At 35.3% G+C, this 13754-nt stretch overlaps 1 protein-coding gene across 4 annotated transcripts in view; it reads left to right on the plus strand.

Annotated features, from left to right (window-relative positions):
- CACNA2D3 (calcium voltage-gated channel auxiliary subunit alpha2delta 3) overlaps positions 1 to 13754 on the plus strand; it is an 891165-nt gene that overhangs the window by 848764 nt on the left and 28647 nt on the right. For 2 of the 4 annotated variants that reach the window (XM_090021141.1, XM_090021143.1), the window contains 3 exons: positions 6776 to 6851; positions 10443 to 10495; positions 12131 to 12186. In XM_090021141.1, the coding sequence (XP_089877267.1) occupies positions 6776 to 6851; positions 10443 to 10495; positions 12131 to 12186 (185 nt within the window). Of the gene's footprint in view, positions 1 to 6775; positions 6852 to 10428; positions 10496 to 12130; positions 12187 to 13754 lie in introns of all 4 variants that reach the window. The other 2 variants (XR_016438419.1, XM_090021142.1) reach the window with 2 other exon arrangements.

Raw genomic sequence — 13754 nt, forward strand, 5'->3', positions numbered from 1 at the left:
ATGGCTTAAGAAATTCTGAGAGCTTTGCAAAGTGACTTGCAAAATGACAAAGCATTTTGGGAGGTGAAATATTGATGAAGTGTAACACTTGGGTTACCAGCAGGGACCCGGGTTTGCCATTCCACCCCCAACCCCCAGATGCATTGCCCAGGCCTACACTCCCCTTCCCCACACACCCACCCATACACTGTGGGGGCTGGGTCCTCAGGGAAGGGAGTAGTAGGTTAGGAGTCAAAGGCACCAGCATGGCTGGGGGTGCAGTCAGTCAGGAGTGAGGGGCACTGGCGGAGCCAGGGAGCTGTGGGTTGGGAGTGAGGGGCAATGTCATGGGCAGGGACAGGGCACCAGTATATCAGGACTGTTCAGCACCACAAAGTTGCTAGGGGTGGCGGGTACAGCCACAGCTAAGCAAAGGGGGCATGGGCAGCTCTAATTTTCCATGATCAAAAAAACTAAAATCAAACATCAAAATATATAGGTACTTCAAATTTATTGTATTATAATGATTGAGGTACCAGTAGACCTCCAAATGGCTTTAAAATTGTAAATACATCAATAAAACATTGTGTTCAGCTAATACCTATATATAGATATCTACATATATATAGAATGGTGTTTCATTTTAATCACAGAAAAATGTGGAATTTGGGGGGAGCTAAATCAGAAAATTTGCCATTTCTAAACAGAGAAAAATGGGATCTCTGGCTATTAATGAATTACCTACTACCTGCAATGTGTACTAGCCTCTTAATGAAGCATATTCACCTGTGCAGCATAAGACATTTTGATATACTTGATTATGATTTGCATTTTAATTAAATTCTTCAGAAATGTTTAGAGAATGTGTTAAGCTGTGACATTCATAAATCTTGTTTTCGTTACATTAATGCCTAGCTTTCCACTGTTTTGGGGGGGAGAGTTGTTTTGTTTTGATTTAGGTTTTTTTTTGAAATTCAAACTTTTTAAAATTCAAGTGTCATCTTTCTTCTGGCAATGTATATGAATATAAGAATATACTTCAGTGCAGACTAGTGCTATGAGGTTACAGGCACAATCAGGATGGATTTTCACTTTTTGAAGTGCAATTTTGATATTTTTGGTACTGACAGTTCTTATCATTGGTGATATGTTTAATTGTTGCAGGTTCTGACCTAACATACACCCCAGGTTTGTCTTGGCAAAAAAAAAAAAAATCAGTCATGGTGAGCAGACTGTCTGAAATAGGAAATATCAAATGAACTGTATAGTCTACATTATATGTTAAGGCCTCTTCACTTAATTATTAATTTTCAAATGAATTTCCTGCTGCTGAAAGATGCTAAATTAACAGCCTAGATGAATGGAGTCTTCTTATCATCAGCAGGTCAGATACAGAGTGGGGAGCAGCCATGATGTATCGCTATACCAGTAGGCTTCATGCCTAGCTTGCATACTCTCCATGTCTTCCCCTAAAGATATGGCCGATAATAGGAGCCTTATTCTAAGTGATTGAATTTACCAGGTACCTATTGTGACTTGTACTTGCTAAATTTCCATGGCTTTGTGGTAGGCTGTCTGCTCAGTATTTTACCCTTCTGGCCTTTACTGCTCATAACTGAATTTGGGCCTGTTTTAAAATTTACATCTCTGTAAATTTTACTACCATTTTCGTACAGTGTATTAAGGTATGTGGCAATACCTTTACTGAGCTAAAAAAGGCCCCAAACATGTGCACCATGTAAAAGAGTCCTTGTTCTGTATGCTAGAAATACATGGTGAGTTGTAGGTTTTATAAATGTTATGTTTTGCAGCATCTTGGCAGTTAGAAATAGTTGAGCTATTTTAGCCCTTCTCCTAAGACACAGCCCAAGACATGTGATGACAAGTTATTTTTGTCAAGGGCTATCATTTATTTTTTTTTATATCTATATAAATGAACTTAGTGGTGGTGAAAGGCAGTGTACTCATGGCCACGAACACTAAATAGTCTATTTGTCAATGGAAAAGGTATAAGCTGGATAGCATCAGTGCAGGCTCCTTTATTACTGTCCAGGCTGTTATCTACAGCTTCCACCTCTAGGCTAGTTTTCTCTCCATTCTCATTCAGTTCTGGCCCTATGGCTGAGAATGCCAGCAACAGTGCCATCTGGGGCTGAAGATGTAGATCTCTGTCCATTACAACTGAAGTGAGACCCATCAGCTCATTTCCCATAGACTGCTGGCTAGCCTTCCAATGGTACCTACTCAATCATTACCTGTCTGGGTGCAGTTTCTATTCCCAAAACAGAAGTTAAATTCTACAACTCAGTACCAGCTCTCAGACTCATCTTGGCTGCCCCATAATCAAATATTTACCAGATTGATTTATGGTGCTTCTCCTGTCAGATAACTGCAAAATAATAGTTTCTTCAATATCACTGAGACGAATGTTTGCTCTTGGAATTCTGTATATGAAGCAAATGCATTGATCATGGGATCACAATTAGGTGATATTAAAAGATAAATAAAACATATGTGCATAGGGTAAACCCCATCAGCTAATGCTACCCAAAATCAGCATGTTTTGTTTGCTACATTTGAGAAGACACTAGTGGGACAGTGTTATTTTCACTTACAATTATCCAGCTACCTTTCTTTCATCTATTTCCTCCTTTCTTGTAGAATTCAGGCTTATGTAAGTTACAAGACAGAATATTATGTTACAAGATAGAATGTTACATAAATGACATACATGTTCAACATATCTTGAAGTGATGACAGAATATTTCATTTTTATTCTTATGCATATCTTTTTACTAGTGTGATTGAGAATGCTAATGTTTTGCATTACAAAGTAGAAGGTGAAGTATATCTTGAACATCTAAATGAAAATTAGTGTTTGCATCTGTTAATGTAATGTGGACTGCTTGTGATTTTTAGGTCAGTTTCTTTGCATTGGACTTTTGGTCTACTGCAAGCACATTTCAATGTGCAAGATTTGTCTTAGCAGTATCAGGAAATTGACTATAACAGCGTTTCATAAAAATAGGTTCATCCCCCAAATGTATATATAACAGAAGTGCACATTTAGTTGTTGAAAATTGGTTTTCCATTAGGTAAAGTTTCTTACATATATTACATATCTGGCTTACATCTCATTTTGAAAGCAGCTGTTTTATAGACTTCAGTGATGATCAGCAGGTATGGAAATGTGAGTGGTTAACAGTGTGGTGATGCCATAAAGACCCATAATCAGGCATGTTATCTCGAGCAAGAAAAAACCTATTGAAGTGAAGTGCTGTAGTATGCTATATCAGGGTTTGGTTTGCCATAAGTAGATGGGCTTAAATTTAGATCAGAGAGAAAGCAGGCAATTATCATGTCCTTTAGCTATAATCAGCAGAACAGGATACAGGTAGCCACAAGCCGTTATTTAAAAGAGTTACATAATCGCTTCAAAAAGGGTAATAATCTGAAAGTCTTTCTTTTTGAAACATTTAGTTAAATTTGTTAACTGTTTAGTTAACAGTTAGTTAAATCTGTCTAAATGAGAAATGTGAAAAAGCACATTTTAGAGCATCCTAGACTGACATTATTATCATTTAACCAATACTATACATAGAATTATTGTAGCATCTTAAGTCACTACTTTTACCACAAATACTATAATATTTTTGCAAATGATAGCATTACGTGACTTTTTATTTTCTTTAACATTTTTAAAAGTAAAGGCAGCCCACTTCATTCATGAATGCCATAGAAGCCATTTGTATTGAACTGAAATATCTGGTTACAATGAAAAAGAATTAAATTCCTGAATTGTTTCAACATGTTGCAGGGTTTAAATTTCAACGTGCTTATAGTCCTAATAGTATGACCACTGAAGTTAAAATACTCATTGATTCCCACTGGTGAAGAGTTAGCTTTAATACAAAGTTCCACAGTAATAACCTTGCTAATATAATCTGCAAATCCTTTCTTGTTGTTTGAATTGACTTTAAAAACACTTCAGTCAGGTTTCATGAGCACTGAAGATGGCCACATGAAAAAGGAGCAAAATATGGAATGTATGCTGTCTGGTAGGATTCAGTAGGCATTGTTGAAAACGTCCTCATTACTGCCTTCACAAAGTGAATTTGTGCCTGGCCTTTATTAGGAAAGCTGTGTATGTCATGTATCTCTCCTTCAGCTTAAGCCATTTTTTCCCACCTGGATACATTATCTGTGATCTAAAGGAGATTGGCCAAGCTTTTTTTCTTGAACCAGAATCTTCAATCCAGTAACAGCTTTAGATTTATTTAGAAAAGGCTAGAAATGCATTGCAGTATCAAGCACACAGGTGTTAGTAGAGGGTCAACCACTTGTGTTGTGCTCTACTTTGATTTTAGGCTTTCTTTTATGATTCTCTTTCTCTTCCGTAAGGATAAAGTACCCTTGTTGTCTTTCAGTGAAGTAAAATTGTGGTTCATAATGTAGTAAGGTTTAATTTTTCCCTACTGTTTATAATGCCGATCTTAGGTTCTTGTCTGCTGTCTATGCAGAATTAACAAAATCCTCAAAGATCAGATTTCCAACAAGGCGGTTTACAATATTAGGTTTCGTTTCTATTTTTAAAAATGACTTTGTAATAGTTTCAAGCTGTATTCCAGTTTTATTTGCTTTTCACTTTGAGATATTTTACAGAAACAAAGAAATTTTCAGTAAATACATTCTTAATGCTCAAGTGCTAATACTGAAAAAGAAAAAAAAAAAGGATTAATTGAAGTCTAAATTGCAATTTTAACAGATGTCCTAAGTCATAGATAGTAATGCTAATTGATTCAATCCTCTGTGCAGTATAAAGCAGTCCATAGATTATTCAAGTTATTATGACAGGTGAATTTGAGAATATATTATACGATTTCACTTTTTAAATACATATTTAGCAAACAATTATGATCAAACGCACCATGCAATTTATGAAAACTAAATTGAACACTATTTCACTTGCTAGTCAGAGACAGTGGGGTGGGGAAACATAGGGACAGACTCCTTTGGCTTTTTGCATCAAAGAAATTAAAAACTGTAAACTGCCCTTCTCTGTTTGCTTAATACCTGCTGACACCAGTGCGAGTTCCAGGTGTGAAGAACAGTGCTTGGACTGGGAAGGCTGAGAAAGTATAAAGAATATACCACATTGACTGGATTGGGATCTTGGTTAGGAAAAAAAAAAGGAAAAAAGTGGTGTATTTCTGCATGCCACAAGGGCAGCACAACTTACAACATGTACTGCTCTGTTTGTCTTGGCAGATCTGTGTGCGTGGATCTGGCTGTGGGCGTGATTCTGCCAAATATGGTCAGTGTGCAACCTACACCTGTGTGTAGGTCTCTAGTTATGCATTTGTCTACCATGTGCCTCTTTCTGCCAATCCACAGGGCACTGACTTAATAGCCATTTTTTTTCCTGGACTTAAATTGGAGTTAATAAAATAAGCATTTTATAGCACCTGCAAAATGTTGCAGGATCCAAAGCACTTAGTCACTGGGTACATGAGACAAAAAGAAGTAGTGTGTAACTAATATGTAATACTTGAATGATTTCTCAGAAGCTTTCAGTGACAATTTCAATCACAAATTAGATCAGCCAAATTAAAGAGTGACAAATCAGTACAGATTACAACATTTTGCAGTTATGTTGCACACTTCATGGGCTGCAAAGCAGAATGCCGCTTGATGTCAGGAGCTAGCATTCCTTCATGACCAAACCAGAGAATAATATGCTTTTTTACTTCACTTAGAGGCAAGACATACATTAGAAATATGTTAGAAAATATACTCCATCTCACACTTTTATAAGTTATTCACATCCAATTATATTCTCTCAGGCTCTGATGATGAAATAGTTAAATGGATATATTTAATTTCTATCAGTAACCTTTTGTTTGAATGATTTACTGAAAGAAGATTCTAATCATTATTACATCAGTCACAGATGGTAAAAGCCATCTATGTAAATGGGCATAACCAATTCATTGTTCTTATGGAGAGACAGCCCTAAAGAGATTATCACAATTCCACATAATGTTGAACGCTTGATTTTTCTGTTTAGTTCTCTGAATTATGTCACAGATGTGTAAAATCACAAATAGGCACAGAGCTCCCTATTGACCATGGCTCTGAGGAGGCCCTTCTGAGTTGTCTATTACAAAAACTATTACACATATTGAATATTTTGTGTTTGTGAAAAGGACAGTTATATTTCTTCTAGTTGGAATAGTTCAATAGCTAATAACCTGGAGCTTCAACCTCCCACGTCTTAGGAATCCATATCTATTTGGATGGGATAATTTGTGCGTGGATTTCCTAGACTTGCATCTGTGTCCCCTTGTATTTTGGGGAGTACAAGAAAATGTTGGTGCAAGTATTCCCTCAAATTCATAAGTTGGTTCATTCTCTGGAAGAAAATTTTTAGAGTTCAGTCCAGAATCAATACGTAGTTGTTTAAGCATTTTGTTGAATGTATATTTCCCCTTCTCACATGGTTTATCCCATCATCTGTTATGCTGTATGTGTTCCCACCTCCACCTTGCTTTTTCTCTTTTCCCAAATATACTGTCATTTTGTTCCCACAGCCTGGTACAATCTTTACAATATTTTACAGTTTTTCTTGCCTTTCTTCTTCTTTGCCTAGAATGCATTTTAATGACCCTTTATTCCCCCCCACCTTTTTTTAAAATTTAGTTTGCTGCCTACTTTGTGAGCAGATTGTTGTATTTCACAATTTTATTCTGGTATGTTTTCTTCTTTTAGTCAAGCAGTTTTCTGTTCTTCTCTATAGAATTACACTTTATGACTACCAGGCCATGTGTAGAACAAACAGAGACAGTAGCGACAGTGCCCGTAGCTTACTGGACGTAAGTATAGTTTACATTATGAGCACCCTTCCATGAAATCACCAAGAAATGTTTTGCAGATATTTATTTATTTATTTATGCATTTATTTATCATTTTAACTTGGAACTCTTATGACCTTTGCATTTATTAGGCTCTCCCACTGCATAAGAAAAATGGTTCTGTATAAACAAACATAATGTATTAAGTATTTTCAGTTTTACAGTAGCTTTTCTCACTAGGACCATGAATGCTCAGGATTTGTCAGCATGGTCCCATTAGGGAATCTTGTTCAAAACTTCATAGATTAGCTATAAATATTTACTTCAAATATTTAGATCTGGAATTAAAGAACTTCTATAATTAAAAAAAAAAAAGAATTCATGTTTGGGGGTTTTTAGTTATAAGGATTTGGCTATTTTTAAAGCCTACATTTTAATGGATTTACACTTCATCAGTAAAGAACAGATTCCTCCTCTAACATAGAATTTCAGTGACTGTTTAAACCTCAGTCCTTTAACTTGTTTGGTCAGTATGAATCAGTACGGCTCTGGGTGGGTACCTGCTCACTGCAGGATCACATCCTTAATTAATTGTTTTAAAGTAATTTTCATAAAGTCTTAAGGCTGGCAGGAATTGTTAGATGCGACATAATTAAGTTATTTCTTTTATATCAAAACTGAACTTAACAATAATGTTAAACTAATGTTAAAAATGCATATAAACACAGAAAAAAGTCATTTTTAGGGTACATCTACATGTTGCCCTGCGGCAAATATACAGTGATACACTACGGCAACTTAGTGATCACATGTGTCTATACGTGATTATTAGCTATCAGCTACATCACCATAACAGTGCACTCCCTGGATATACTGCACTGCTACAGTGATATAGCAGCAAAATTTAACCATGCACCATGCACACGGTGGAGTACCCATCCATACTGTACTGTGCTTTAGTACTTCCTTTTGGACGTGCTGTAGCAATATTGCCGTATGGTGATGTATAGACACAATCTTAAAGTTCAAGATATCAACAGTCCTCAAAAAAAGTTATCAAATACCTTATTTTTTGTTTGCTTGTTTGTTTTGTTTTGGATTTCTTTTTTAATATACCTGAGTACAATTATACAAACTAGCACTAACATTTCTGTGAGCATGGTGACTTAACTCTTTGAGTAAATATTTAAAAGTTTGACAGTAGCCAAAATAATCATATGCATTCTAAACATTGTCCTTTCTGTATTAAATGTTCTTACATACCTGCAGATATAGATTTATTATTCATACTAGTCTTCTCCATTTGCCAGGAAAATCCCAAACCCACAAAAGTACTATATTCCCAGTTAAATACAGTAAAATCCCTGTTTTCCGGCACAAGTTGGGAATGGAAGTTGCCAGGTATCTAAAAATGCCGGTTACTGAGGGGAGAGGGGAGGGGGAGGGGGAGCAAGTGGGGGCAGCAGTGGCTTCATACAGAGCGACTGCAGTACAGGGTGGTGGGTGGCAGCAGCCACATGTGAGCTTCCCCCCCACCTTCAGTGGAATAGGTTGTTGTATGACAATGGAGCTTTGTCAAAATCAGTGTATTTTATGGAAATGTAGAAATTTTTGCTACAAAAAACATTGAAACAGATGGTTTGCCTGTTCCTGTTTTTTAGTAAAATAATTTTTTTCACTTTACTTATAATGTTTGATTTGTTTTTTACTTTCTCTATTAAAATACGAATTATATAACCTATTGAATCTAACAGTTAATACAATGTAATATTTATTTTTTTAGTAGATCAATTTTTCAGAATGAATATTTCTGTGGTTTTAAACCTATGTGTTTCAGGCATTTTCAACTGAAAATGAAAACACATTTTGAAATGTCCTAGAGAATAGAAATTCTCTTTTCCAACAAGCTGCTTTAGGGAGTCATCATATCTTCCTTTAATCATCACTTACTCTTATTTATCTCTCTTATTTTTTCCATTAGTCAGTCCTTCCTAGGTCAATATTTTGTCTCGGGTTATATGCATAGAATAGTACCATTAGCTGTGGGTTCATTGGCCATCTGCCAAAACCCTTTCTCTTGCCTCTCCAAGGGTGCTGGCAAATAACTGTTCTCATGCAAATTGCTTCTTAAGTGCCTCTTCTGTGAGAGGGCAAATGTGCACAAAACAACCTCTATGTGATTAAGGTTGTTCTGTTCCATGTAGGACAAGGAAATGCATGACAGCAGTCTCTTAAAACACCCACCTCATAGTTCAGAGACCAATCAGTTGAAATCAATATTCCGTTCTTAATTTTTTTCAGTTGTGACTAGCTGGTGTTTTTGTAACACAGGCATCAGTAAGGTACTGGCTCTTACAGCTAACTGTACCTTAAAGCAGCATTTCTTGGTTGCAACCCAAAAGCGGGTCACAAGAATATATGAAAGGGTCATGAACAAACTTTATAAATGGATCAACAAACTTTAAAAATGGTTTCTCCTTTAAAAGAGAAAAATGTGGGAAACTGGCTTTTCTCTTGCAGGCTGGCAGAGTTCTAGCCTACAAGGGGCTGCTTGAGCGCCCCCATGTCCCACACCATCCCCTACTCCTCCTCAAACACCTAAGCCCTGCCCCACACAATGGGAAACTGGGGCCTGTGGGGGGCAGCAGGTCAGGAGTGAGGGGCACTGGGTCAAGACTGACCATCGATGTTTACAAATGCGTCCTGGTACAAAAAAGGTTAAGCACCACTGCCTTAAAGCATGCAAATAGTTCTGTTAAATGTGACTGCTAAAATGTTGTGACTCACCTGTTAAATTACTATGCCAATCTGGGATTTTAAAAAGAAGAGGTTAGAGCATCTTGAAATATCTATCACAAAAAAAGAAAGAAAGAAAAGACTGAGTTTCATATATTTCAATTCAAGATATTTGATTTGTTTTTACTCAGACACTTCCAAAATGAAAAGTAAAATATTTAAAACCTGGGTTAAATACTGCAAAACCATGATTTTGAAGCATGTGTTGAATTTGCTGTATCCCAGAAAAATGCAGAGGGAGAGGGGTAGTGGAGGACCTGATGCATATTTTTAAAAAAAATGCTTTATACTGCTTACTCCTGGGGCTCCAGGAAGCCACAATTAGTTTCTCATTGATAAACTGAAAGTGTACAGTTTTCCTGTCCTATTTACAGTTTATAACAGTCAGGTGGTGAATAGAGATTTGTGCTGCAGTTAGGTATGTCTGTCAATTACAATTTGAAAAATCTTACATGATCTATCAGTATTACTCCTTCAGCATTAGCCTGGGAAATAGTAGCCCCTAGAGGTTAAATATTTAAGTATCATTTGCAGAACTTCCCTTTTTTTAACCTAAGTGATAACCCCTACATTGGATCACGTTTGTTCTACTTGAAAAGAACATTTCCTGACAGGGTAATGGAATGTTTTAAAATACTACCATTGAGACGCAGTATCTTGCTTTATAATCTCTTAGATACAGCTCACTGCTTTCCTCTAGTTTTTTTGACATGATACCCATATGTCTGAAATAACATTATCTTCATATAAAGACTTCAGTTAAGGTACAAATGCTATCTGCTTTACCTTTTCATTAAATCAGTTGCTTCTCTTCAGCCTTATAATGCCTTCTTTGCTGCAGTAAAATGGATAATGACTGAACTTGTCCTGTAAGTAAATTTTGTCAAAAATTTAAAGAATATTTGTATTTTTGTTCTCATTCTCATCATTTGTTATTATAAATTCAGTAACTTTTTTATTTTAAAATCACTATCATAATGTTAGAATCTGAGAAAATATTTAAAATATGAGTACATAATTGTAATTTCTATTAAGTTATTCATGGTCATCGCTTATATCCTTATGCCTTTGCTTAGTCATCTAATAGCTTGGATGTGCAAACCAAATTTATTATTGTGGTCACTGTTAAATTTAACATGAATGTCTGGCTGTTCTTAATGCTGCTTGGGTGGGCTCTTGTCAACAGTACAACTGTCTTAGCCATCCGTTGTGTTATTTTGTGACTTTGTATTCTCTATCTTGAACCCTTTAAAGCTTATGCTATATCAAATTATGCCTCTTATGTGTTATTTAACTGTTGACTTTGTCTAATCCCCGCATTGTTTTACATTAATACAGATGATGCATTAGTGAACATGGCTTTTGAAAGATATTAGACTTGTTTTCTAAGAAAGCACAGGGAAATATTAAATATAATCTCATATAATTACAAACTGCATTTGGTGCTATTATGATATGTGTTTTACTGTTGTACTTTCAGACAGCAGTGTTGAAGCTACAAATGGAATTTCTCTTCAGAAACAGAAAGCAATCTTTTCTCTAAACTATTTGGTTTTAATGTCAAATGTTATGAATGTCCATAAAAGACAGTTGCAAATAAGATTTAAGAAGTTGGTAACGGATGGCAGTTACCAGTATACAGAGCTGAACCTTAAATGCGTTATTATATCTAGTTAGATAGATAGATAGATATATCTCTATATATAGATATCTATATATATATCGGGGGGGGGAATTCATGTTAAAATTATGTTTTGTTGCTGATTGTAATGACATCAAAAGCTGCAAGATCTCCATGTGTAACCCTCTGGGTTTGCACATTTTGCAATCTCAAGGAAAATTGTTGATGCTGGGTTCATGTTCATTACATTTACAAAAGAATCTGATTAATTTCAGTTGACTTTTAATAATAAGGCCACAGCATATATTCACGGGAAAATACATTATACACATACAGATATTTAAAATTGGTTAGCCACTGGTTAAGTAAATTTGTGTAGTCACTACAAGTAAAATAATATTCTACTGTTCAGGATCCTGGAAGGATCATAAGAAAGTATTTTATGTGTACTTCTGTACCATGGCCAGGAAAGTTATAACCACATGGCTTTTTACAAGAGAATCAAAATATACTGTATAATGAAGAATAACTATAAATAATGGTCAGCTGTAAAATTGCTGTGGGCCACCATGCACTGGGAATTATATGAGCTTTTCATGATAGAGCTTTTGATTATTAAATGGTACAGCTACAATATCTTCATAGATATCAGAAAAACTTTTCATTATTAGACTAGAGAAATATATATAAATAGATATATCTGTGTCTGTGTGTGTGTATGTGTGTAGTGAAAGATAATAACCCAGGAGTTAGGCTAGCAGCATGAACTTCAAGTTTTTGTTTGTTTTTATTTGAAATAAGTTGAATGGTATCATGCTACTGACAATTTAGAAATTTGAAAATGCTCTGTGATGTAACAGGAGATATTTGATAATTTGTTTAGATTCCTGGTGGAATTTAATCTATGCAGTTGGTGGCATTCAGATCTAACAGCAAAAGGTAGGTGTAAATTATGCTGATGGCCCAAAGAAAATAATGTCTATATTTAACTGAACTTTATACAAGCATTAATTTTAAAAGAATTTTAGATACAAAACTGAGATGGCTCATAGTAACTTTTTGCCTGTTGTTTCAATATTTTCAGTTATTAACAAAATAAGTTGTATATATAAGTTGTATAAGTGTGTGTGTGTTCATGTGCATTTTTAGTACTGCAATAGAGATAGCACATTAATATAAAGCAAAATTAAAAATACATGGTATAAATACATAATAGAAAAGATGATTCAACAAAAGGAATGACTTCCATGGATGTTTGATAGAGAAAACAGGTAAATAGAGAATAAAAGGAATGATTCCAAATCTTTTATTTTTTCCCTACATCCCAGACTATCCTTTCTGACTGAAACATTACTGTCACATTTTATTCTGTTTATAACATACGTTTTATAGAGCTTGTAGAAGATTTTTCTATGGAAAATGTTATGTCTAGAGCAAAATTTTTCACAGAAACATATCAATCTGAGCATAAGTTTATCTCAAAACAAGCAAAGAATGCACCTTTAGGTGGTAAATTTAAATCTTTTTTGCTTTGAAATTACTGTTCACTTCACGTAATGAATGAATTTACTTGATGTAATGAATTCTAAGATAATATACAATTTGAAAATTGAAATCAAAATGAAATGCTTTGATTTCATTTAAATGAAAACAAATTTTACATTTAATTTCATAGACAGCTCTTTTTTAAAATTCAGGTCAGTTCAGAATGAAAATAGATTTCAAAATTACCCACAGGAGGGAAAGTCTGTTTCAACCAAATTAAACATCCTATCATACTTCATAATTAATTCAAAAGCAATAGGGTGGGTTGCAACAACAGTGCTTTTGAATTGCTTATTAGAGTACAAATCTTTTCAAACACTTGCTGTTTTCCAATGTAACCATTTAAAGTTCAGTTCCTGTCAAAGGTCCGGTTTTGCACACAGCACAACTTTGGAACTGGGGCTAAAAAGGTAACTTTAAAATTCATGTCACCTTTGTGTAGCCTTCATCTTGCATTAGTATGCCAGACCAATATCCTGGCAAAAAGTAGAACACATGAGATTCAGCAGGGCATGCAAATGCCCTCTGCAGAGGAGCCTACCAGAATGAGTCATTTGCCTCAAGATTGCAGTGAATTGCAGTTCAGCATCTGGATCTAAGGCTAGGGAATGTTACAACTATTGCAAACACCATAAATCAAGATAAGAATGGGAAGTGGGCACTTACAGATGAAGATTGGATAACATGACTTCTAGGAATGTAGTTGTATCTGAAGTACTTTATTTTCAAGAAATGGAGACCTTTAATTACAATGTAGGATTACAAGGTCAGATCTTAAGTTGCCCCAGTGATGATCCCCATTCAGGTTGGGGGCATAAAACATATATGTGGCTTTATGTGGGCACTGTTTTGTCTTTTGGGCAGCTCATAGTCATGGCTAGCATGTCCCCTAATAGCTCTTTTTGGAAGCCAAGGATACCAAATCACAAATAAAATGTGCTCCTGTGCTGATGTCCTTAAGG

This window comes from Crocodylus siamensis, chromosome 11 (genome assembly GCF_052110815.1).
Source record: "Crocodylus siamensis isolate JL-2025a chromosome 11, ASM5211081v1, whole genome shotgun sequence".
Classification (NCBI taxonomy): Eukaryota; Metazoa; Chordata; order Crocodylia; family Crocodylidae; genus Crocodylus; species Crocodylus siamensis.